This window comes from Fukomys damarensis, unplaced genomic scaffold, assembly GCF_012274545.1.
Source record: "Fukomys damarensis isolate Sample0158 unplaced genomic scaffold, DMR_v1.0_HiC HiC_scaffold_32, whole genome shotgun sequence".
NCBI lineage: Eukaryota > Metazoa > Chordata > Mammalia > Rodentia > Bathyergidae > Fukomys > Fukomys damarensis.
This window is the reverse complement of record NW_022900944.1, coordinates 4,140,939-4,167,434: the sequence shown is the minus strand read 5'-3', so window position 1 is coordinate 4,167,434 and position 26,496 is coordinate 4,140,939. Positions and strand designations below refer to the sequence as shown.

The following is a 26,496-nucleotide window of genomic DNA, read 5'->3' as shown; positions in this document are numbered from 1 at the left end:
ATATATACACACACACACACACACACACACAAGTGGAGTTGTTATACAGAATCATCACATGAAGACCTGTGGAATATAAGAAAATACTGATACATTTATCAGAAGACTAGGACTAAAATCTCGGCTGTATCACTTTTTAGATGTGTGATTTTAAACAAGTCAATTATACTGAGACTCAGTGTCTTTCAGTTATAAAGAATATCACACAGAAAGTATGTTCATCTGAGGATTAAATGTCATATTATACGTCAAAAATGTGTATACTACAGCGTTCAAGAACTCTGACTTTGCTAAAAACATTTAATAAAAACATTTTTATTAATGAAGCATAAACATTAAGTAATTTATGACATACATTATTTTAACAACTTAAGAGCTACTGAACTTCATCAATATTCCCCTCAAAATAACACAAATGCAAACTGTTGGAGAATGACCATGAGTTTAAGTTCAGAAGAGAAAAAGAAAAGCTGAGATTATTTCATAAACATGTCTTTGACACAAGAGATACAGCTCTTTATCACTTGTAAGTACTTGAAAAAATTTATATTCAGGTCTACCCATATTATAGTTTTCAATTTCTCTACAATTAGTGAGTGCAATGTACTTATTTAATGGTGCCAATTTCAAGTAAAAGATTTGTGCATAAAAATGTAAAACAACAGTGGAAAAGCTAAGACAATAAGGATACTAATTTGTTAAAAATAATTTTTAAAAAGGGAGGCCCAAACTGTCTTTAACTCCAGTGTACAACATCCATAGTTCTTGCCTATTCCCCTGAAGTTAGCTTACTAATTTTTTTCCACTGCAGAAGTGTGGACATTCCGAACATACCCACTAATTCATATGCAGATCTGTAGCATGAAAAACGTATTTCTCACGCTCCGCAACATTTCTGAAAATTCTTGTAATAGACAATACTAGCATTTGCTGGTGGTTGTAAGCTAAATAGCAAGATGAAAACTTACAGAGAATCAATGATGAAAATTACAAAACAAATCATTACTTAAGTACTTACACAGTGCCAGGGTTACTGAAGAAGGAATAATATACACAAGAAAGATGTGATAGAGAAGATATTAATGTTCCCCAGGATGATGGAAAATAAGAGATGAGAGAAAAAAAAAAAAGAAAACAATGAAATAACAAAATTCAGAGCAATGAACTTAAGTGAAGATGTTACACAAACACCATGCTTCAAAACAATGATATACATAGACAAATAAAAAGGTACAAATGTTAAAGTTCTGTTACATTATTAGGACAATGGTTTTACCTGTTTATTATCTTGAAATTATTTTATGTATTAATGCTGTATTAATCAAGTCTCAAGTTAGTGAATACCAAGAAAAGATCTACCAGTTTTTTACAAAGTACTTTTATAAAATTCATTTTAATGAGTCCTTATTATTATTATATTCCTAACAAAAGGCAGAGTAATGTATTTTAATGTAATATATAGAAATGGATCAGGTTAGAATCCTTTCGAAAATAAAATTTTCTAGTTTCACATGATCAAAGTATATTAACAGCACATGTAATCTCTGTAATGTACATTATCCTGATCATACAAAGGAATATTATATAAAATTTTTCTTTTTTTTGATGTAGTGATTATGATGAAAATATAAGAGGCGCAGAGGATCATTGTAATGGGCTATCTCCCAATTTTCATACCTCTCCCCGTCTCTCACTATTACTATTCATAAGCTATCCCCAGTGACATTAGAACCAGGATGCAGAACTCCATAGTTCTGTTTTTCAGATGACATAATTATTGCTAGAAAGATGTACCTGATTTGATATAGGAAAGGAACTTACATAGCCTAATAAGGGTAGTATTATACAAAATAAATGCATTTGTTTTCCATTATGCATAGAAAAAAGTATAGTTTGCCAAAGAACATGCTATAATTCTAAGTAAATAATAATTCATTATAAACATAGTAAAAGAACTGCTTTCTGATTTAATATTAGCACTGGTGAGTATTGTTGTATTTGCCTATGTCAAAGTACGTTTCATAAACTCAACAGAGGCGGAGTTTCACAGAATGAGGGTGGGAACTGGTCTCAACAGTGCCTGTATTTATTCTTCTCTATTCACAACATAAAGCATTCGCGCCGTGCCTTATTATGTTAAGTAGGAAAACAATTCTGCAAAATAACTTTTCCTGATCAGTTAAACATTTTAAACTTGAGGGGAAATGCTTTATATTAATATGAAGTTGGGACAAAAATGTAGTGTCGTGAAGGGGATCAAGTGGATTTGTTTCAACATAAAGATACCATAAATATTTGAATGTCAATGTACATTTTCATATATTTTAGAAAATGTGCTCAAACAGAACACCCCATCATACCTATTAGTGGCAAATATCCCAACGTGATAGCCAGATGACCTGGCCCTGGTTGTACAGCCCACTGCCCTGTGCCCTAAGCAAGCTGCAATTTGTATAAGCCTCATTTTCCTCAAAGGTGAAACGGACTGCAGTTTTTCTGCTTTTGACTGTTGCTTGTTTTGATGTAGATGTGTTTTCTTTGTTTTGTTTTTTGCTTCAGACTTAAATAAGGGCTTATGCTGAACACATCTAAAGTGCTTCCTATGGCAGCTGTAGCTTATGCACATCAATTTACTCATGTAGTTTCTGTCAAACTCCAGTCATTAAAAACAAGATTAAGTCAAAGTAATAGAAATATGCAGGTGATGCAGCAGAGTGCACATCAAAATTTGATTTCAAAAGGCCAAGGTTCAAAGCTAGGCTCTACACTTAAGAGACATGTGACTTGAGAAAATTATGTAATCTTTCAGCATTCAGAAAATAAGAATTAGACCAAATCATGTATTTATAAACATAGCACAATGCATAGCAATAGCTAATACCAGCATAACACATACTATCACTGAATATGTTAATGAATCTGAATCTTGAGCTTTAAAATATTTAACATAAATGCTTAAATTTATTTCTTCAAATCCCATTTTATCCTTTTTTTTCCCAAATCAAATTGTTGCACTGGAATCTAATAACTAGTCAAAGTTCTTATGTATAAGAAGTTAACTTTAAACAGACAATAAATCAAGGTTTGAGGATGTTTTTATTAATATATGGGGTGCAGTGTGTGTGTCTAAGTAATATAAACTATAAAATCAATGAGACCATTGCCAATCAGAAAAAGATTACTAATTCAACAGTTAATTCTTTTGGATGTGTCCCAAGATAGATATTCCATATTTCCAATTCTACTTTATATTGTGATGGTAAACATATTTCAGAACGTGTTCAAAATAATCAAACTTAATAAGAGTATTTTAAGTTCTCATGTAATGTGATGTTTTATCTAGTTTTAAAGGTAGCAATCATTCGTCACTTTAATATCAATATGAAGAGAATACAAAAGATAAGATTAGAAAGTTACACACCATAGTGACTTTCAATGGCTACACCAAATGTTAATAAGTTGATTATTTCACTTAACTAATTTCAAAGTGCACAGCCTTTCTATTACACACACACATAACTATCCATATAGAAGTGTAAATCTGCCAGCAATGCTAAATTAAAACTCTCCAGAAAAATAAAAAAGGTCCTTAGAGAACTTTAGGAAACACTGGTTTCAAATCAATTTATAAATCAATTCAGTATTATCAATGCAAATGTTAATGCTTTCCTTGTGTCTTTCTCTTTGTTGAGTAATAGTCATAACTGACAGAAATTACATTCCCCAAGCAGTGTTTCTTTTAACCATTACACAGCAAACCCCAAACATATTTTATGACTTAACTTAATATTACTATGTATTACTAAAAAGCAAGTCACCACAACACAGCAATGCAAATCAAACTTATTGTGTTCATTGTACAGTATAACTCATTTGCAAAATTAATTTAATTTTGCAAAAAGTGAGCATTCATGCTGTTTACTCATATATAAATCACCATATTTCCTCTCCAGTAATGTGGATACTAACTTTGTCACGTGTGTTTTCTGTAAAGAAAAAAAGCATTTTAAAATATTATTGCTACACCATTCATTTTTTAGGTCTTCCACAACCAGGTTTTTCAACACAGGAACTATGAGAAGAAATGCAGTCCAAAACAACTAAAATACAGAATACTAAAAGACTTACCTCTTGAAAGCAGTGGCACGTTACAATGCAAAGACATAAGGAAAGGAAAAAAAGATAATATGCTAAACTACCTCATGTAAAACAGATTCCCTTCCAGACTGGAATATAAAGTTCTCTCTGCTATTCACATAGTAAGGAGAGTACATAAAACAGCATACCAAAACCACTAATTTGTACACATGGAAGAAAGATTTAAATTTCTTAAAGTGCCTATCCATTTTTATAAGGAATAAGACAATTTACAAAGTATTAAATATTCTGAAAGTATAACTTCTACATTTCATACTATTGATGAGATGAATAGCTAACTAATTCTTCGTAATGACATTCAGTAAGTTCTTGTTTGTGTCTTATTTTTAGTAATTGTATATAAATTCAGGTGAGACAGCTATCAAGGTGGCAGCTAGCCACTTATCTATATTAAAAACTAAGTCTTCTGGGTACTTTGAGGAAAAAGACAACTCAGGCATTCAACTCACTCTTGTTCTGAACAAGATTATTTTAAAAATAAAAAGCAACTAATGAAAAGCAACAATTCTCAACTTTCAAGAGCTTTCTTTTTGCCAACATTATAAACCCGGGGAAATAGAACAGTAAAAAGTTTGACAGAAAAGCAGTTTGATGACTGATGCAGAAAAAACACTCATTAATACCAGAAAACGCCTACTCTTCCTGGTGACAAATTTCCCATCGACTTAGGTGTAGGATTTATTTTGATTTTCATCATCTAAGGATAGTGAGACAGCATTACAAATTCACCTTAGAATTTCACTACATTGTTTTAAGAATAGCAAAGTTTTCATTGTCCTAACATCTGAAAAACATTTAAAATCAAAACTATTTTAAAGACTTCTTTACAAATGCTAAGCAGTAACTTGTTCGTTAATGATGCAAAACATGAAGTAATCCCTTTTCTCCTAAATTTTGCACAGTGCCGAACATCAGGCATGTGTTTAATAACACTTGTTGATTAAGGAGCTACATAAAGAACCTGCAATTACAGCAGAACTTAATTTCAGCTTGAAAATAAACTTTACATCATTTAAAGTTTAATCACCAAAGTTGTGCTATAAACACAAAGTTGAAGTTCATTTTCAAACTAGTACTTTTCCATAATCTCAACTTATTTTTACCTGTACAGTTTCCCATTGAGAAAACATCTCTTACAAAATTTTAAGAGGTATTAGGAGAAAAGATTTAAGTTAAACACTGACTACCTTCAGTGGATTTTTTTTCCTACTGAGCCTAAAATTTAATAAATATAGTAAACTTTTTCAGCTTTATGTGGGGGTAGTGTTTGAGAGGCAGGCTCTTTCTTTTCAGGTTATCTATTTTGATTACTCTAAAATCTATTCTCTTAAAATTGGCACACAGAAAACAATTACAACCAAACATACCTCAACACTACATACTGTTTCTCTTCCTCACATGAAAGAAGTAATACTCTTTGAAGTACACTAGTTTTCCTTCACAAACACATCTAAACTTTTAAAAGCCACCTACACCCATGAAGCCATATACATTATACAGCCCAGTAGCTGTTCTTCAAGAGTTGCTCAGGGTCTCAGCAGCAGCTGGAACCCTGCCACCTTCTCTTTCAAAGCCTTGCGGTTGCCATGACAGCAGGGCTACAGAAAGCACAGCCTCTTCATTATGTGAATTAGCATTCAGAAGGGATTATGTCTCATCTAAAGGACCTATCCACACAGTTATTTACATTTTCCTGGGAACTGGTACTGAAGAAAACCATCTCATGTGTAGTTTATTTCCTTTTAACGGACAACTCAATAAATCTAATCTAAACAATTTTATGTAAATGATTTTGCCTGTTAAAAGTATCTTCACTGAACACCAAAAAATAAAATGAGCATCTATAAATGAAGTTGGCTGAAAAATAAAGTACAATAAATGTGGGGTTCAACAAGTTTTGAAACGTACCCCCAAAAGGAAAACTAAGTGAATTTTCAAAAATTTCTGCTAAGATCATATGTTGAATGTCTGCTCATTTTAGAAAAATCTCTATAGTGCTTCAAGTGCCATAAACATCTGTTGTTTTCATTACTACTGTGTGTTTTTAAAAATTAAATCCTAGCCTAAGTTTATCTGAAAAGAATGTAATCTGCTTTAAGCTAACGTTTCACCCAGACATGAGTCAAAAACTAATTTATTTTAGAAACTACTTCCTAGAGAAAAAAAAAAAACCTTACAAATTCTTACTTTCCTTTCTCCTTAGGCTGACATATGTAAGCTAAGAAACCTGTATAACACTAAACCTCCAGTGGTCAATAGATGAATGGGAATTTTGAAGAATAAAAATCTAAGATTTGCTTTGCATTATAAGTGCCAGCTGCTCAATACTGCCAAGAGCTGGAAGAGAAGAGTTACAGAGTGTGCTGTCGGTTCAGAATACATCAAAATGTATAATTGGGTTTTGACTGCTTTGGAGGAAGCACTGTGTGTATATAATACAAAGGGCACATGTTACTGAAGCAACTATAACTTCTTCCTGAAAGGAACAACTGATTAGAGGGGATGTACTTTTCTGGAAAAAGCCTGAAAGAGTTCTGAGAAGAGCATAAATCACCCTTGGCCACCTACCCATTTTGCTGTTTACTGTCACCCTGGGATCCTCTTCTCTGTTCCTCTGCTAGCTCCTGAGCAGTCTCGGAACACACGCTGGTGACTGTGGGCTGCCGTGGGACATTAACCGCAGCTTTACCAGCGCTCAGCACAGATGAACACCGGTCAGCACTAAGACTGGCATTAACATGCAGTCCAGATGCAGAGGATGGGGGAGGAGTGAGAGCAGCCACAGGTGGAGGGGAAGAATGTGATGAAGTGGTTGCATGGGCTGGGGTGAAGGCGGACGATGGTGATGGGATGGAGGTGACTTTTGGTGAAGACACAGAACCAAAGGGCCGTGGTGCTTTATTGTAGGCCATGTTGGTGGTGGAAGTGACTTTGGATACAGCAGGAGATGTAATGGGCACAGGTTTAACTACTTCTTTAGGTTCTCCCTATGTGAAATAAAAATAAACATACACATACACAAAAACACACCAAATACATGCAAAATATATCCACTGAAAAGAGCAGACAGCTGACTTTTAAAGAAGACAAACATAACCATGTTAGCAGCTCAAATCTCACATTTCAAGTAATACAGGGTAACACGCATGCTAAGTGGTCCAACATGCATAACGCAGTACATATAATAAGCATATTATCATTTACAAAAATGAAAAGCGTCAAAAATATTTCGGAAACAGCAGCAAAACCATTAAACAGCCTAAAGGACATCATAAGTATTAATTTAGATATATTCCCCAAAGTAGAAGTTCTAAAATAAAGCACAAGGTCCCAAATTCAATCCCTGGTACCAAAAAAAAGGGGGGGGGAGTTCTAAAATACCCCACCATAAAAAAAAAATGGTAAATAAAATGATTTTATTTTAAAGTATCCATGGCCTAAATTATAATTCCATCTTTCAATATGTTTAATTTCTCTCCACAGTGCATTATATGATTCATGCAGAAGCACCAGCATATTTTAAATTCAATTGAAAAAAAAAAAAAAGCACGGAGAATAATTTTCATCTAACTCAAAAATGTTTACATTCTGATTATCTAGAGTCAAGACTCTGAAAAGAAAAAAAATTACATAAACAAAACAAAAATCAATCCTTTCTTTCTCCTATAACCCATTTGTTTTCTCTGAATGTTTTAAGATATGATTGAAAGAATAAAATAGTTTCCCTTTTCAAAAGTAAACTTAATAGTTTCATGAGAGGAAAAGTGTTCTTAGATAGTTCCATATTGCCAGAAACAGAAGAAAATTTAACTAGCATAATTACCTCCTCTTAAAATTACTAGAATTGTGGTAAATTATGTTTATAAAACCTTTTTAGGAAGAAAAAAAAATCAGATTAAGCCTGTATGGTATTCAAAATAAAACCCTATTCATTCTACCATCCCAGAAGAAAAATAGTAAACTTTTCAAGAAAACTTACATGGCCAACTTTATGTTTAGTTAAAAAAAAATCTAAATTGTTTTAGAAATAAGAAAAATGAGGAAAAACAAGTAACTTAAAATGCTAAACACATCAATATAATAAATGACTCATTAAAAAATGAAAGATAAGATATATGTGAGAAAAAAGGGACAATGGCCAATAACATAATCCAAGAATACTTATGTAATTGCTAGATATTGTTAAAGACTTAGTGTGCATTCATTTTAGGCAAATACTTAAATATTATGTTTAATACATGAATAAAGATAGAAATATGAGAAATAAATATAAAGGAAGAAAACCAGGCATAAATTACTAATAATCTGTGGTTCTAGAAATGTTTTATAACACAGGTATAACTACAATGGTAATTCTGTATGTGTTGATTTCTATTCTCCTCTTCATCTTTTATGGAAAAGAACTATGAGAAAAATTGCACTGAGGCTTTAAATAAAATATTCCCATGGCCTAAGAGAGAAACAGAAACTACAGGTGGCTCAGGAGAAACAGTCAAATGGTAACTTAGTGATGCTACATTAGAAACGCACCTTTTGAACAGAAATTGGCTCAGGCTTGGATGTGGCAGATGCTCTGGGGAAAAGAAGAAGAAATCATGAATTTTTGGAAATGGATAGATTTAATCGAATTTTTACGTTAAAATAATTCATAGTTTGGAATGTTCACAATCATCACAATCTTCTAATTAATTCATATAAACCAAATGCTGCAAAACCCAACACCTATAATACACTAAATATTCATACCAGTCTTTGGTTCCCTACAAATTCAAAGTGAGACAAACACCAATCCTATTTGCTAAAACATTCATTTTAATCTTTAAGGCTATTCTGTACCTTAAATGGCAAAGTATAATAAACATTGCTTCCTGATTCCCGAGACTGTCCTCAATCGTATAAACTCAGTTCTCAATCTCTACTAGCTTCTGCCTTTTCTCCTAATATCTATGACCACATCCATGGTACTTGGTTTCTTTGTGAAGAAAGTACATATAAGTATAACATACAAATACTTGCTTATGCTGGTTGAATAGAGTCCCTGAGAATATTTTGTATTTATATTCTTAAGTGTGTATGCACATTAATGTATTTGGTATGCAAAAAAACTAAACTAAGTTATTTCACTAGGCCAGTGTTTCTGAACCTGTTAGTGCTTTCAATGATAACAAACAGCTATGGCACACATGCCAAAGGCTCACCACCACTGCGCTAAGATACACTTTCAGTAAAGGCAATGACTACTGTCCTGTTACTATCTTTGTCTTAGCAAAGTTCCTGACATTTTAGAAGTCATATGTAATCAGCATGAAAGGAAAAGAATGAGGAAAGATAGACAAAAAGCCATGCGTACAACTTGACTAATTACAATTTCAAACAAATTTTAACACATGCATTGTTTTTGCACTCTGTGCCTTTTCATGAGCATGTACTAAACTGTAACAGTACTTGGTTTGAAGCATTTAGCCCATATAATCACAACAATAAGAGTAAAAAGTTCAAATGAGGAACTTCAAAGTTCAAGTAAATTGCTTAGGATGGAGCTGAGGCCTCCTGTTGTTACACATGATAAGATGCTAACAAAATAATCAGGAAAGCCTCAGATGCTTTAAACATGACTTGCTCAGTACTACGGTGCATGTGATTTTCAACTGCCAGATGCAGTGTGACTCCTTTCATATCATTCTGACCTGAGGAGAGCACCTCAAGTGCAGAATCCAAGACACATAAGCATGGCAGGTAGACAGTGAGTGATACTAATTTTATTCTACAAACCATGAGATTGTTTTATTTATAAAGATAACAACACAAACAGAAGACATTAACATAAAATAGTGGGTCTCTACGAGCGTAATGTAGTAATGAAATCTGATCAACATCTTTAGCATCACCTGAATTTTCCAGTAACAGCTCATTTGCTTAGCCATGGCAGGCACTGACAGAAAACTGGCTGGCATAACGAAAGGCCACAATGGATGCTAATATTTGGTTACTGCAGGTTATACCCTGTAGAGCTGCACAAGTTTCCATGTGTACGCCCAGACAGACAATTTGTCTTTTAGCTCACAGTAGTATTATACAAGCAAAGGAAACAAGTTCGGTGGAAACAGGAAGAGTGAAATTTTCCTTTTATTGAAATTTCACAGTAAGATGTAATCACTAAGGATCTACTTATTAAAACCACCCAAGATATTACTGAAAGTTTGCCAAAACCAATTTTCTTATGCATCTGGATACTTTAAGGTACATGCAATAATTGTAGCAACAGAAAAATAAGTCATAGAAAGAACATGGCATTTGATAGTCATTGGGTTTTGAAACTTAAAATGTATCTATTCTATGTACATGAGAACAAGTCCTTTAGTTTTCTATAGCTGTTAATTCTGATTTGAAGTGTGTTAGCAGCAACAACAAAGCCACAGAATTAACTTATTTTGTTGAGAACACCTAGAACAACAAGGACTCTCCACAAATTTTAGTAATGGAACATTCTATTAAAAAATGTTTTTCTGCCGACTGCCTCGCAAGCACAAGGACCCGAGTTCGATCCCCGGTACCAAAAAAAAAAAGTTTGAAATTTTGAATTCCCACAAAAAATTTAAATGTGAAATTTGAATATGTTTGTATTCCAATAAAATCTCTCAAGTACAATGACATGAGTTAAGTAATCAGGGAAAAGGGGGGCTACATGGCCTTAAAATTCCAGGGTTGAATTCATTATATAAACAGCCTGTGGAGGGGGAGGGAAAGACTGGCTCATAATTAAATGTCAAATAAAATGGTTAACACGGGATACAATAAAATTAGTTCTTATTTAAATGCTAACCACCAAATAAGTCACAGAATCATTAAACTTTGAAAAAATGTTCCTTTATTACATGCCGATTAGGTTGTCTCGCTTCTGCTTGAGTATTTCTATAAATTCATAATTTCAGCAAAAATTTCAACTCTTTTGTTAAGTGGTCTTCATTTTAGTGTTTTGCTTTGTTTTTTAGAGTAAACAAAAATCAAGCCATTCACATTAAAATATTTTGAAAAACATTTTAATATACAGTAGCTGTACATAAAATCTATGTCATCTACTGGTTAAATTTTAAATCAGTAGATTACCAAAACCCTATACACAAATGAAATTGTATATGGATTCTTTTCTAGCCCTGAAGATTAAACCCAGGACCTCTGCGCTGAGTTACAACCCCAGCACTTTTATTTTTTATTTCTAAACAAAGTCTCACTGAGTCTCCCACGCTAGGCTAGGCCTTGCAATCCTCCTCCTTCAGCCTCCCAGAGTTCTGTGATTACAGGTGTATTACACCAAGCTACCAATTATAGTCTTACAGTACTAGAACTATGATGGTTCAGGAAACAGCATACACGACAAGTGAAATCTACAAAACAGTTGAATTAAAAAAAGAACTGATTTTTAAATCAGCAAATGTTGCCCAGCATGGTGGCACACACCTGTAATCCCAGCACTCAGGAGGCTGATGAAGGAGAACTGCCATGAGTTCAAGGTCAGCCTGGGATACACAGGGAGGTCAAGGCCAGCCTGAACTAGATAGTGAGACCCTGTCTCAAAAAACAAAACTTAAAATTAAATAAAAAGTAAATATTACTAACCACAAAAGAACAGAATGAAAATATATCAGTTATTCTGTATAATTATACAAAGATTTTTTTAATGCTAAAAAATGCTTTATAAAAACACTAAATAAATGTTGCTGGGAGATCTATGTATTAGTACAGCTCTTTTGGAAAACACTGAGTATTAAAAGCTTGAAGAAAGCTCATGTTCTCTGATATATTCAACTTTTTGAGAATCTATCATAAGGAAATAAAGTCTGAAATAAGTACGCATAAAAATTCATATGCTAGTGCAAAACTGGAATTATTATTAAATATTGCTATTAAATATGCAATGCGCAAATGGTTAAAATATAAGCACATGATGAGACACTGTGCAACAATTAAAATAATTCTTAGAATTCTGCACTGCATGATAAAATGCTTATTCTATGATACAAAGCACACACAGCATGATCAGCCTATGCAAAAAAAAATGGATGGAAACACACCAACATTTTAGGGTAGCTTCTCTGTAAATGCCATTTTTTCTCTTTTGTGTGTTTTCCACATTTTATACACTGTTACTACTTTTTATAATACGGAAAACTATTTCTCAAAGCTTATTTCATGGAAAACTACTTTTCAGAAAAACGAAACACAAAAAATCTTGTTATCAAAGATGTCTGAAAAACATGGAGTTAAGAGTTACATAGTATCATAGTTCCAGGACTTCTCAGAGGCTTTAAATACACATAACGCAGAAAATACTGCAGGGATTGTTGCCTACACACGTTTGAAGAACTCATTATTTAGGAAACATTTCTCAAGTTTGGAGTTGGGGAAAGAGGGGTAGGTCTGGAAAATAATATTTTAAGGAAATAGTAAATCTTTCTGACCTCTGAAATCTTTACTTAAATCTCCCACAAGTAGCTAAAATTATGAAACTGTAACATTTTGGTCCTTAAAATTCTCAAAACCTTTTGTTATATAAATTATCTTTTTCATAAAACTAGTATTTTTTAAAACTGTATCTTGTAAGATACTCAAATACAATTTAACCAATGTTTAAGGAAGAAAACTCCATTTCCTTCCACACATTGCAGTTAAGTCTATTCTCAACGTTTTCTAAGGGGGAAAACCCTAACATATGATTATGGAAACACAAACTTAAGCCTGTTACAATTATCATTCTTTTATTCAAACAAATATTATACTGAGCATTCTATAAGGAATAAATTTCAAAAGATCAGTAAGTGAATAAAAACTGAGGTGCAGTTAAAAAACACCTATTCCCACATTTTTCTCTTCTAATCCCAATAGGATAATCTCCTCCTCTGGAACTACAGTGATCCATCACACGTCCCCTTGTGCAACATGTGAGCTTCAAACTAGAAAGGAGCCTGGCAATGGCTTGGAGCCATGGGCTCCACATTCGCTTACTGTTCTCTTTTCCCTCATATGAAGCCCTGCACAGGAGGAAGCCATGCTGATGAGATACTGGCACCTTGGCTGAGGACCATCCACAGCTTGTGGGACTTAAAGACAAAGCAATTGGAGCGGCTTGGAACAGTGTTGTTGAAAGCTGACTGGTTTTTACAAAAGTAGTAATGACATTAAAGATCCCTAATGCATGGACCGCAGGACTTCTAGCTAAACAACTGAGCATAGTTCTAACAGAGTTATGAAAAACTAGAACTGTGATACACTAGTTAGAACAAGAAACGGAAAAGTTCTTACTGAAATTAGTAATGGCTCCAACATAAATTAAATTCAAAGGAATCAAGCAAAGCTGGTTTTTTGAACACTGAATGAGTCGTACTATCATTAAATTATGCTTTTAACTAACTGATGCATTTTTCTAACACTCTTACAAAGTAACATTTTTGGGGTGTCAATAAAGTAGCCAACACATTTCATGATAATGTTTAAGAATGAGAAGGAAATGGAGTAAGATTCATAAAGATACTATAATTCATATTTCTCATTCTGTCTCAGTGACTCCTTCAACCATATTTAACACATTTAACAATCATACAAAAAAGAGAAAGGTTTTTGGTTCAACTTCTATGATATCAACTCCATCTAAGTTTCCCACAACTGGCCATCTCTGGGCCCACTGATCCACAAATATCCACAAACATCATTAATCACTTTAATTGCAAAGTTGTCAATGTGCAATAACAAACTACAGTGAGCACTCAAGACTGCAGAGGATATCTCTTTAAACTGTTTCCCCACCTTTTACTGTACTTTCCGACTAGTGTTCCCAAAACTCCAACATTTAGATTACTTATGACAACCTCTGTGGTCTTACTGAGAACATCTAAACACTATATTTACTCTGTACTTGTTTTGGCTTTAAATCTAGTTTGCCTCGTATATACTGAGTGTACAACAGTGACCAACTGGTAATCACTTCTTTATGACAGGGTGAGTGCGTTTGTTGCTGTAATCCTTTTCAGGCGGCCACAGCTGTTGAATAAGGTTTAAGAACTATGCATTAACCAGTCACGATTAAACTACAGAGCTGATGGATAGAGGAAAGGGAGGAGGGAGGGGGGAGGGGGGAGAAATTAGTTCTTCTAGATTCCCTGACCCAAATGGTTACACCATTTTCAAGGGGGAAGAGTGAAACATTAGGCTAAATCTTAAAGTTTGAGTATTACCATTATCATGAATAACAAGAGCATCGAAGTCAGCATTACAGCCACCATTAATTGGGGTCTTAGGTTTCAGAAAAAAAACCTGCTGAGAGTGTTAAAATAACTTGGACTGCTAAGAAGTTTAATACCAATATCCATATTCTCTCCTCTTTAATATATGAGTATTAAGCCAAATACATGCTAGTTCCTCCTTAATAAATATTTCTTTATTTCATACTATACTGCTTATTTTCTGTGACAGAAATTCAATTCAATGCTATATTTGGAAATGCAACCTGCATACTGATCAGTTTAAGTAACTAACTTTGGTGACAATTTTATACATTCTTTAACATCTCTCATTTGATATCACCTTCTTATCTATCAAATAATTATTGAACTTCAGGCACCGTTCCAAGGTTTGGAAATACTATACAGTGGTAAACAAGTCAAAGGAGGTCCTTCCCTCACATCTACATTGTAATAAAGGAAGCAGATAGTAAACAAGTCAATAAATACGATAGATGGACTCAGTCTATGCACTATGAAAATAATTGTAGTACTATGACATGTGAGTGATATCACCCCAATCTGTACCTTAAACAGTTAATATTTAAACATCTAAAAATCCTAAGAAAGAAAATATTTTGCAAATTAGCAATTCAAACAAATTTAGGGTAAGAGGAACTATAGATTAAAAATAAGATACCTTAAATTTATTCATAACAATTTTATTCATTATAATCTCAAGATATAAAATTATGCTCTCATTTTACAGATGAGAAACTGGAACCCAGATGGGCAAAATGGATCTCCTGAATCATCCCTCTGGGTAGGAGTTGGAGATGAGCTACCATCCAGGCATCTACAAAGATTTTGCTCTTCAGCACAAAACAAACTGCCTGCATTTCTAAAATCAAAATCAACCCAAGCAAAAACATCCAGAAATACCCTCTCTTATAATCCCTCACTGTGGGTGTGGTTATTTTGTAGGAAAAGCACATTATGGATATGGACACAGACCATCTACAAAAGAAACTGGAACCACACAAAATAGAGAATAGTGTTATGGAAGAATAAACTTAAATGCCATTCTACTTAATGGGGGTTGGTGGGTGGTTTTAAAACAAAATTAACTGAGGCATGCCCCAAGTCAATTTGGTGCTATTTCATGTAAAACAGGATTGGTAAAAGCTGAACTCTCCAGCGTATTCTAACAAATATGCAATACTTTGTTGTTCTTATGTACATTTATATAAGAAAACTACTATATATTATTTTAAGAATAAGTGTTTTTCTATATTCTGTAATTCCTGTGCACCTTTCTCAAAGGTATTTTCAAATATGTGCAAAATTTCACAAGATTACACTTGATTTCAGAGGGAGGATTATTTTTACTCTACATTTATTTCAAAATAATATTTCACGAAGGAAAAAATCTTTCTAGGCTTTATGTCACATATCCACATGCAAAAAAACTTTATAAAATAATTTTTTGGGGGGACTGCTCTTTTCTAACAAGTACTATTTATGAAGTTGTTACATCAAAGAAGACTGCAAAGACTGTATAGTAAGTAACTCCTATGTATTCAAGTTTAAAATAATTTGGTTTGACTGTGAATAAAATTTCATTATCACAAAAATATCATTTCAATAAAGGATTTATATAAAGACTATAATAAGCTCTAGTAAATAGTTTAGGCTTTGTGGGCCATGTGCCCCTGTAGAAAGAAAGAAGACACAGACAAAGCCTAAATCAATAAGGATGGATGTTTCACAAAAACTTTATTCATAAAAACAGGTGGTAGGCTAGATCTGATGTGTAAGCCATAGTTTGCCAACCTCTGGTTTTGATAATTTCTATAGTTTGATTATAATTAACTTTCTAGGAAGCAAACCTGGATGACCGTAGCTCTTTTGATCTCTAAGCCTCAGGATCTGTTAGGTTTTTGTCTGACTCTGGGCACACAGTAAGTGGTTAAGAAATGCAAAGGACATGAGGAAAGCATGCTTCTTGTATGTCTGTTAAACTACTTCCAGAGATGACTGGCATGTTGAACAGCAAACTGAGGCAGGAGGCCCACTCTAAATGTGAGCAGTGTAATTCAATAGGCTTGGGACCCAAATGAAACAAAACCAGGAGGAGGAAGTGGGGTATCACAGGCTTTCTTTCTCTCCCCACTTCCCAGCTATCAGGTGAGCAGCTTTTTTACCATTGCTTTCTGCTGTGATGCGTTGGCCATACCACAGGCCTAAAAGCAATCGAGATGGTTGACCATTTACTGAAACCATGAGCCAAAATAAACCTTTTCTGTTCTAGGTTGTTATTCTCTGGTATTTTGTCACAGCAATGGAAAGCTGACTATCAAACTTCCACCTAATATATCTTTTGGTTTTAATTAGGTAGAGAGAAAAAAAACCTAATCCACAAAATACTTCATTATCAATTTGAAGATAAAAGGACTTATAAAGCAAATATTCTGCCTGTGAAAAATTAAGAATCCTATGTATATTTCTCTAACCAGACCAATTGTGACACAACAATGCCTTAAAATGAGTAGGGTTCAGAGCCAGGGATTTAGCTCAGTGGTTCTGCCACCTGCTTCACTTCACAAGCACAAGGACCCGAGTTCGACCCCAGTACCGACGGAAAAAAAAAATTATCTAAAATGAGTATGGTTCACACGTGAAGGAAAAGCATCAATAACAAAACCATATTCATAATTATATTTTCAAGAAATGTAAATTGTATAAGATTAACTATTTCAAGCAAATCATGATAAGAATCCAATATTAAAAGGTACGGATATGCAGAATAAAAATGGTATACATAGGAGCAATTAATCTGAAGTCTACTTTTTTTTTTTCCTTCCTTTTAGGAAAATATAAAGCCCTAAGGAGATGGAGATTCCTCACTTTTCATATCCAGCCCATGTTACTCAGTTCTTTATTAACTCTTTGAAACAGGGCTAACAGGGAAGTGATAGTTGCAAGTCTAAGTTACTACCAAAAAAATCTAGACGATCTACAGGATCTTTGTTGGCATAATGAGGCTAATACAGCCTCTCCTGCAGAACTGTTGTAAGGATAGAATGAGGTCATGTATGCAATACACCTAGCAGAATGCGTGATGCAAAGTAAGCAAGGGTAGATGTCTCTTTTCCCCTAAGAAGACTGGTTTTTAGAGTTCTGGAAATTATTCTCTATCTGATTATATACTGCTACAATCAAATTCCCTATTAGCATAAATTTCAAGAGAAAACAACAATGAACAAACAGATGAGCAAGAAAATATCACTTGTCAGTACTACTGAATGCCAATTTCAACGAGCTCATTATGTAAATTATCTCATTTTCTCCCTAAGAAGTATTGTTCTCACTTTAAATACAGAGAGTAAAAGCTAAAATTAGCTAGCAACTGATCACAACTTAGAATCTGAAAGTAAGAAAACCAGAATTTGAACCTAAGTCCTCCAGATGTCTATATGCAACTCCACATTCTGTCTTCTAGGAATAACACCACACACAGTGAAAGTCACAAAATTAATTTTGATTAAAAAACTTAAAGCGATGAACACCTGCTAACTCTGTATTAACTAACAGCTACTCATTTTCAATCACATGCCACTTAGAGAATACCATCTTTGCTTTAATTTATATAAACCCAGAAGATACTCATTGTATGTTATATATACACATATGTCTATATGCAGTTAATATATAGAGACATATCTCTCCAGTGCACATTACACAGACTGAATTGGATATGGGAGGATATAAAAGTCAGAGGCCACTGACTGCCACCACTGTGATCTTGCTGTTTTGCTGTACTGTCCTCATTTTTCTGTAGGGACCTGTCCTGCTTGGGGAACATATCTCTTCCTTCTCTTTTCTTCACTCTTTCCTTTAGTTTCTTTCATTCTTTCCTTCTCTGCTTTTACTCTGAAAACAGCTGTGTTCACCTAATTCTTCAGGTAGGACAGAACCTGACAAGCTGGCATCTTCCAACTCAAAAGAGCCTGAAATCCCCAAACACTGCCCAGCAGTCCGACAGCAGGGGGTGCATAAAGAGCATGGAAGATCACAAAAATAACCACGGTGACTCCTTCACAATTTGATTTTGACTAAAGGTATATAAATCTGGTTGCTAAATAATACTTTTTTAATTGTACTCAATTCTCTCTATATCAACCTGTACTTTTATTAACACCCTCATGTTATGGTAAGAATCTAGCTCCTATTCGGATTAGTATGGCCTTCTATGTTAACATAATTATTTAAACCATTTCCAATTGCTCTTTATTGTACCTCAGGTCATTCTAAGTTCAAGGGGAACAATGACAGTTCGGTGCTAAGTCTTTTCTTAAAATTTATTTCACCAATTTATTAATTAGTTACACAAATATTTATTGAACCTCTCTAGAGTATGCTGTTATACATATGGGGAAAAGTAGTAACTGAAACAGACAAAATCCCATCTTTGAAAGTCCTTACATCTATTTGAGAGAGGGACACTAAGAACAAGTAAAGTATGTCACATTATGGGCTGGAGATGTAGCACATTGAAATAGAGCTTGCCTAGCATGCACAAGGCCCTGGAGTGTTCTATAGCACCACAAAAAGAGCAAAGAAAGGAAAAAAAAAAGTCATGCAGCAAGGAGTGCGACAAAGTATGTTGTGGTGTGTATTTTAAAAGGGCCCCAGGCTCACTCCCCACCCGATGGTGCTACTGGGAGGTGGTGTAACCTGAAGAAGGTGGGTCCTAGAAGAAGAAAGTGAGGTCATGGGGTGTTCCCTTGAAGGGGACACTGGGACTTTCTTAGTGGTCACTGAGATCCTATACTAGACACTCACAACTTAAAGGAGGAAAGGAAGGTTTATTTAGCTCATAGTTATAGTCTCTGGCCAGCTGACTCCAAGTCAAGAATGGCATGGGGGAAGCATCAGGTGGAGGAAAGCTGCTCGTGTCATGATGGACAAAGAGACAGGGAGGAAAACACACCCTTCTAGATCACACTCCATGACCGGCCCTTTCTGGCCAGGCCCCACCTCCTCACATCACTGTAGAGTGATGGCTGTAGAGTCCTCATGATCCAATCACTTCCCAAAAGCCCTGCCTCTGAGCACATGAGATTTTGGGGGTCACAACTGATCTAAACCATAACAGGTAACCTGGCCCCTCTTCTTTCTCCTTTGACTTCCTGGCCATCATAAGGTGACCTACTCCCTGCCATAATGTCTGCCTCACCACAGGAGCCAGATGACCACTCACTTGAAAGCTCTGAAACCAAAAAATACCTCAAAATAAACGTTTCCTCCTTCTAAACTGTTTATCTCAGGTATTGTGTTAAAGCAACAAAAGGCTAATGCACAGTATCATAAAGCAACACAGAGGAAGGGACACTTTGTTTTATATAAAGAAATCAGAGGAGGCCTAACGAGGGTAAAATCTGAACAGAAACCTGAGGTAGAGAATTCAAGGCAGATCAAATAGTAAATGTAAAGTCCCTGAGGCAGGAACATACCAGTGGAGATGGAAAGGTTCCAGGAACAGCTGCAGACAACTAAGGTTTAGAAAACACAAGGAGCACAGGCCCCACAAAGACCTACTGTCTTTCACTCAGAGTAACATTAAGAAAGGTCTCTAGGCACAGTACCTTACCAAAAGAAAGTTAAATCTAAATCTCAATGCTGAGCAACAACTTAACCTGTGTGTGGTAACCTATACGTATTTGCACTATATAAGTCTACTTATTAACTACAGGAAGAATCATCAGAAAGTTTTTCTTGGGGGGGTGATAAAGAGGGTATCTTATTTCAATAAAATGTAAAGGGATAAGCATTCCAGTATCCAACACAGCTTTATTAGGAATACAAAATCAGTCCGCTATCTTTTGTGAAGAACATATGAAATTAATACTACTCATTCCTTATAGTATCAACTTAGTTTTCCCATTTATTTAGCATTTAAAAAATAATTTCGTGTTTGGGGTTTCTTTTTTTAATCTAGAGGCAGTTACTAGGGAAAACAAACAAAAATGAATGATAAGAGAGGCTATTTTAACCATAGATAAGCTATCTTTATTTAATAACTTTAAGATGAACCCTTAATTTCACATTTATAAGAAGTAGAATCTTGTTCAACACTCTCATTCTGTAATCTTAATTCAATATATTCAAAATGATATTTCAATCTAGTAAAAGAAAATTTAAAGTCAACATAATTTATGAATACTTATTTTTTAAAGTTTTTATATTAGTTATGATTTAATTCACATTTACATCATCACAGAAAAAAGAAATAAAACTCATTCAACTATTTATAAGGAAACTTATTTATAGAAACTGGATCATCTATGAAAGATGACAGCATTGCTTATATTTCACTGACAATTTAATGGATTTTGTTACATAAGTTAGAATAAAATTCCAAAGTTTTTCAGTATTAACAAAGTATCAGTATCTTTTCTTTTCTTTTTGGTACTGGGAATCAAACCTGGGTCCCTGTGCTGGCGAGGCAGGCAGCAGAACCACTGAGCTAAATCCCCAGCCCAATATTTTTTTCTTTTTAACCGAGAAACCATATAAAGCATATATTGCCCATTCTAATATCTTTTCCACATGACAGATAGAAAATTTGAAACTAAAGCCAATTAACAACACATGATGCCTAATTCAACAAAGGTTGGATTATACTAGAGATCTAATGTTCCTTCCCCTCACCAGTGTTTGAGTCTAATGTATTAGAAAGTGTACTAAATTAGTACTTACTAGCTAAGCCATTCACATGTGTGACTCACCATGGAATCTCAAAACCCAACCTGTTCAACAGACAAATCCTCTGATCAAAAGCTTGAAAGCTGTGGCTGTGTCAAAGTGCTGCAAAAGGTTCTCAATTTTTATTCTTAGCTTTGGAATGAACCGAGACCTGACCAAGAACAAACAGATCACACTGGCACCAAAACAGGCCTACACAATGAGTAGCACCAACCTAGACAAATATTTTCAAACTTGTATAAATCACATATACAGTCTGAAATACACCTTATATCATGATCTACCTAGAACAAGTATGAACATATATATAGTATAATGTGCAGACAACTAAAATGTATTCTATTCTTGTCCATTTCATTTATAAAATAAAGACAAGCAAGTGGGTAGGGGTGCTGAAAATACTAATATGGACTAAAAGGCAGAAAAGTCAAAAACTGGAGATTTGACAAGGAGATCACTTAATTGACAGGAAGCTGAATGTTCACTGAATTATACTCAAACAGCCCATTTTTAAAACAACTATAAATTAGTATGAACTGTTGAGAAGTACTTCAAGCAGTAATATCCTCAAAGGCACACACACACACACCAAAAAACAGGTCTAATGACAATAATTAATGCAACTCTGGCTAGACTATGTTTATAGAGCTCATCCTTAACCAAATTCGCTTTTGACATAATTATAATAAAAAAGAACAGAAATGCTGACTACAGATTACTATATATGTTGTTTCAACAATGACAATCTCTACCAAGTCCTTATAAAACTGAAGCAGACAATGAAGATTCCCTGTTGTCCCTAAGTAAAAATGTACAGAAGCTAACAATTTATGGCAAGTCATCAGTAATCGAAAATATATTAGATTCATCCATAGGAGAAAAAACACACCTTCTAATCTGATATTTTCCTAACATGGGCTCTAGTGATCCCCTACAAGACCTCAAAGAGAACTGGAACACGAGAATCCTGTCAAATTAATTCCCTTTCTTTATGAAATTCATGGAAGGAGCTGGGACCTCACAAAAGAGGACTAGTGCACAGAAAAGGCACAATATGGCCTAATGCTTTACATTTTTTAAAACCATTTATAACAAATGAATGATTTATGTAATTGTCATCAAAAAATTCTTACTCCTCTCAAGATAATGATTCTTTTCTTCTACACCATTTTGATTTATAACTCTTTTAGGTAATTTTCTAAACTAGTCTTACTGACTACAACAGTGAGCTTTTAATTCAAAGAACTTTCTCTATATCATATCAGAGTTAAATGGAATGGCTGTCCAGGGGCCACACCTGCAGGAGCTGCATCTCTGTTTCAAGATTCTTGCACAGGAGAAGACGACTACATTATCTGCCTCACAAAATCTCAAGTTCATAGGAACTTCAGTTCCTCAAACTCACAGGAACATGAGTTTCTCTATCACACAGACTGCATTATACACTATCCGTTTTTTATTCTGGAAATCTGTTTGTATTAACTAATTATATTTATGACAAGGTAAGAAAGAACTAAACGTGACCAGCAAATAATCCTGACACTAACACTGGCTTCAAAAGCAAACACGTAAGTTTTCTTCTGGTTGATTTGAGAAGCAGTTTACATAGTCCCCTAAAATGTCCAGCATTCCCCTACTAGGCTAAGAGCAGGTTAGCCAATGTGTGCCATATAAACACTAATAGTGTCAGCTCTGTCATCTTCCATGATTTGAAAAAGTGAACATAAAAGGCAGTTTAATTTTCTTTTGTGAGCTAAGCTTTTTACCAGACAAGAGTCTAACAATAAACACAACATAATTTTGTAAAAGCTACCTCTCTGGTCTTTTTTTCGCAAAATACTGTATCAGTCCTTGGCTGCCATAAAAATGGGGAAAGTATGGGAGTAATGGAAAATGGGATAACTCAGTCTCAAATCATCTGTAATAAACAGAATTGCTCTTTAATAACCAGAGAGAAGCTCAAGCTCATAAGTCCTCTAAAACATTTTAATCTAACAACAACCGGGCTTGGTGGTGGCTACAGTGGTTTCTTAATGTTAAGATGAAGAAGAAAGCAATTACATGTCAAATCACCATAATGAATTCAGTGGCTCCTTTTCTGCATTCCTCCCAGATCCTTCCCTGGGCCACAGGTATGAGGACACCAAGCTCACCATGCACGTACGTGCACTGGTCCTCAGAGGTCAGAGGACAGTAGAAGCCTAGGCTACCTTCGAAACCAAGACAGAGACAGAGTCCCCACAGATAAGAAACAATTACACACTGGACAGAAAACGAGCTATCCTCCCAATTCCCATGAAGACATTCAGCACATTAAAGCAGTCTTCAAAATTGTTTTCAACTTCTCAAGAACAAAATTTATAACACAAAGAGAAAAAGCCAAAAGCATTTATGTTTCTGTATATCCAACATATCCTTCCCTTTCATTTGCATCAGTAGTTATAACCTTGAGACCCACTCATACCTGGCAATAAAATTTAATAATTAGAGATCAAAGTAGCAGCTGTGTTCATGGACCACACTCAAGGCTATGGGTGAACTGTATACCTCACTGATGGGATTCATATTTAAAGAAAACGGAATTTGCATTATAGTCTTTGTTCCCGTTTTGACATGTACTACATCTAAAAGTTTGGCTGCTTTTATCCATGCCGGCTTTTTCGTCTGTCTATAACATAAAATTGCAGTTCAGCAACTTGCTGAGATCTCTTGTTTTCTAGGGAAAACTACCCCAAAGCAAACACTGGCATCTGCTTATGCTTGGGTGTTTCTATGAAACAAGATGCAGCATGAGTCACTGTTGCTGATGAATTGTGTGCCTTATGTGAGCTCTGATGAAAGAAAGCAGCAGTTAAATGTGGTAGGATATCAGTAAGTATGTAAGAAGGACCATCTGAGCCAGGAGTGGTGGTGAGTTCCTGTAATCACAGAACTTACTTGGGAGGCTGAGGTAGGAGGATTGCTGTGAGCTTCAGGCCAGCCTGGACTACACAGTGAGTTCAAGGCGAGCCTGAACTACATAGTGAGACCTTGTCTCAAACAAATCAAAAGAAGAAAACAAAACAGAAAGAACGTTTGTAAAAGAACAGCAGCATGGTAAACTGGCACTAGATAGAAAGTCCATTTCAGATCATTGCAATTTTCCATTTCAGAACCCAAAGAAGTATTTGCTGCATCTAGATGTCTGCTGTAGTATGCATTTGATAAAGTTAGGTACTATGAAAACCAGGCTAGTTTCTAAGATTTGGCAAAATGAATGGCTCTTGAAATAAAGACCCACATATACCTTGACAGGTCATCTGGAATAACTTTACATTGCCTCAATATCAAAGTAATAATAAATCCTTTTTTAGTTTTTTATGTTTCACAGTAGAAAACAGTAAGGCAGTCTGTGTCAAGATTTTCCTACTAATCACAATTTTCCTATTAATCTAAATCCCTCATCCTATAATATAAATTAATTTTCTCTAGTCTACCACAAATAATCAGGAAAATCTGTACAGAAAGAAACTTCATCATAAGTAGCTACAAAGATGATACAAGACATAGTTGTATTAAAAACACCCAAGACCAACATTCACCTGTATAACTAACTAAATTTTTACTGCTCCAAATGACAGCTCATGAGGAGATTCAGCATATTTAACACAGTACAGAACTCATTTAGGGTCTCATCTAGAATAAAGATAAAGCAGTAAAGCAAACCTAAAGTACAAATTTTTATTCCCCAGTTAGGTTAGTATTATCATCCTTGGTTACACTTGAAATATTTTACTGTCTAATAAATAAAATAAAAGCACAGCTTATTGGGTTGATAGAAAATTCACCATGTACTTCACTGGCTTCCTGGTACACAACCTAAGCATATTTCAGGACAGAGTCTGATACAGTTGAATCCTATTATATACAGACAGAAAAACTGAAGATCAGAAAGAATAGGTTGAGTACTTTTTCACCGCCATTTCCACAACGCTTGAACACTTTTCTGTGCCTTTATTTCTCATTTGCAAAATGAGTATAATTTCTACTCATCTACCTCATCCCACAAACTGATGTCAAGAATGTAAGATTATTAGGGGGCTAGGGATTTAACTTAGTGGTTCCGGCACCTGCCTTGCAAGCAAAAGGATCAGAGTTCAATCCCTGGTACCAAAACAAGTAAGATTATGAATTTTATGTGGAGCTAAGCAAGACATAGGTCTTAATATGGTCTTAACACAAGTAAATTAATCCACGTTAATTTCTGAGTTTCCTCATCTGTAAGAGGTTAATACAATGTAGATTATTTGAGATTTACTAGATTTGAGGATTAAATGATATAGTATGCATACATTTTCTTACACTACCCTGATACCTTGTAGGTATAAGCTAGTTTGCTTATCATCTCCATACATTTATAAAACGAGTCTATTTAATATTACAATCACTATACTGAACTTTCATGAGCAAATTATTAACACTGTCATTCTTCTAACTCATCAGTAGTAGCTAAAAGATTCAAACAAAAAATCTTGTAAGAAAACAGTAAATTTACAAGCAAAAGAATTTCTCACATATTCAATTAGACCAGTTATATAATGAGATAACACTTGATAAACTTACAAACATCAGGGATTTTTTCTTTCCACATATACATACACAGGTTGAAAAAAAAATACATATATATATTTCTGCTTAGAACCAAAAGCTTACCATAAGCTTACCGAATTTATTCATCTGCCAATGCCAAATCTACATGGGCTCTCAGTGGAGAGCTGAATTTCTTTATACTTGTAAGAACTGGATTTCAAACATGCAGATAATAACACAACACATACAATGCTCTATAGTCTGGTGAAAAGGGATGGGCTGGTGTCGCTAAGTCCACACAGAGTGTGGTTCATACACTTTTGGGACCCACAATCACACAAGTACTCTCTGTGGACTCTCTGGATTTGCGTCAATTTTAATACACTGAATTCTCTCAATTTAGCTTGCCACTGAATAATGACATTGCCAAAAGAATTAAAAGGTTGGCTGCTGCTGCTTGCTACCTTCTGCCTGCCTTGCCACTCCCTGAGCTGTTTCTCCTTTGTGATGTCCCTCTGCAACATCACCCTGTCTCATAGCCAGCTGACCATCGACTGAAACCTCTACAAATTGTGCACTGAAATAAACTTTTCCTCCCTTTACTTCCAGTTCACCAAAGGCAAATGAAGCGGGCAGCGAGATGTAATAATCCGAAAGTCAATCACCTGGATTCCCTAACCTGGTAACAAGGGAAGTAATAAAACAAATGACAGAGGCTCGACAAAAACTGAAATCAGAAATAATTTTTTAAATAACAGACATACTGACCATAACAAAAAACATTATT

The 26,496-nt window shown here is 34.7% G+C and overlaps 1 protein-coding gene across 7 annotated transcripts in view; it reads right to left on the bottom strand.

The window, feature by feature from the left end:
* Pdlim5 (PDZ and LIM domain 5) overlaps window positions 1–26,496 on the bottom strand; it is a 235,851-nt gene that overhangs the window by 75,835 nt on the left and 133,520 nt on the right. For 4 of the 7 annotated variants that reach the window (XM_033758010.1, XM_019210573.2, XM_019210570.2 and 1 more), the window contains exons 4-5: window positions 8,689–8,731; window positions 6,727–6,818 (exon numbers count right to left, since the gene is read on the bottom strand). In XM_033758010.1, coding sequence (XP_033613901.1) covers window positions 6,727–6,818; window positions 8,689–8,731 — 135 coding nt within the window. Of the gene's footprint in view, window positions 1–6,726; window positions 7,146–8,688; window positions 8,732–26,496 lie in introns of all 7 variants that reach the window. The other 3 variants (XM_019210569.2, XM_033758008.1, XM_033758009.1) reach the window with 1 other exon arrangement.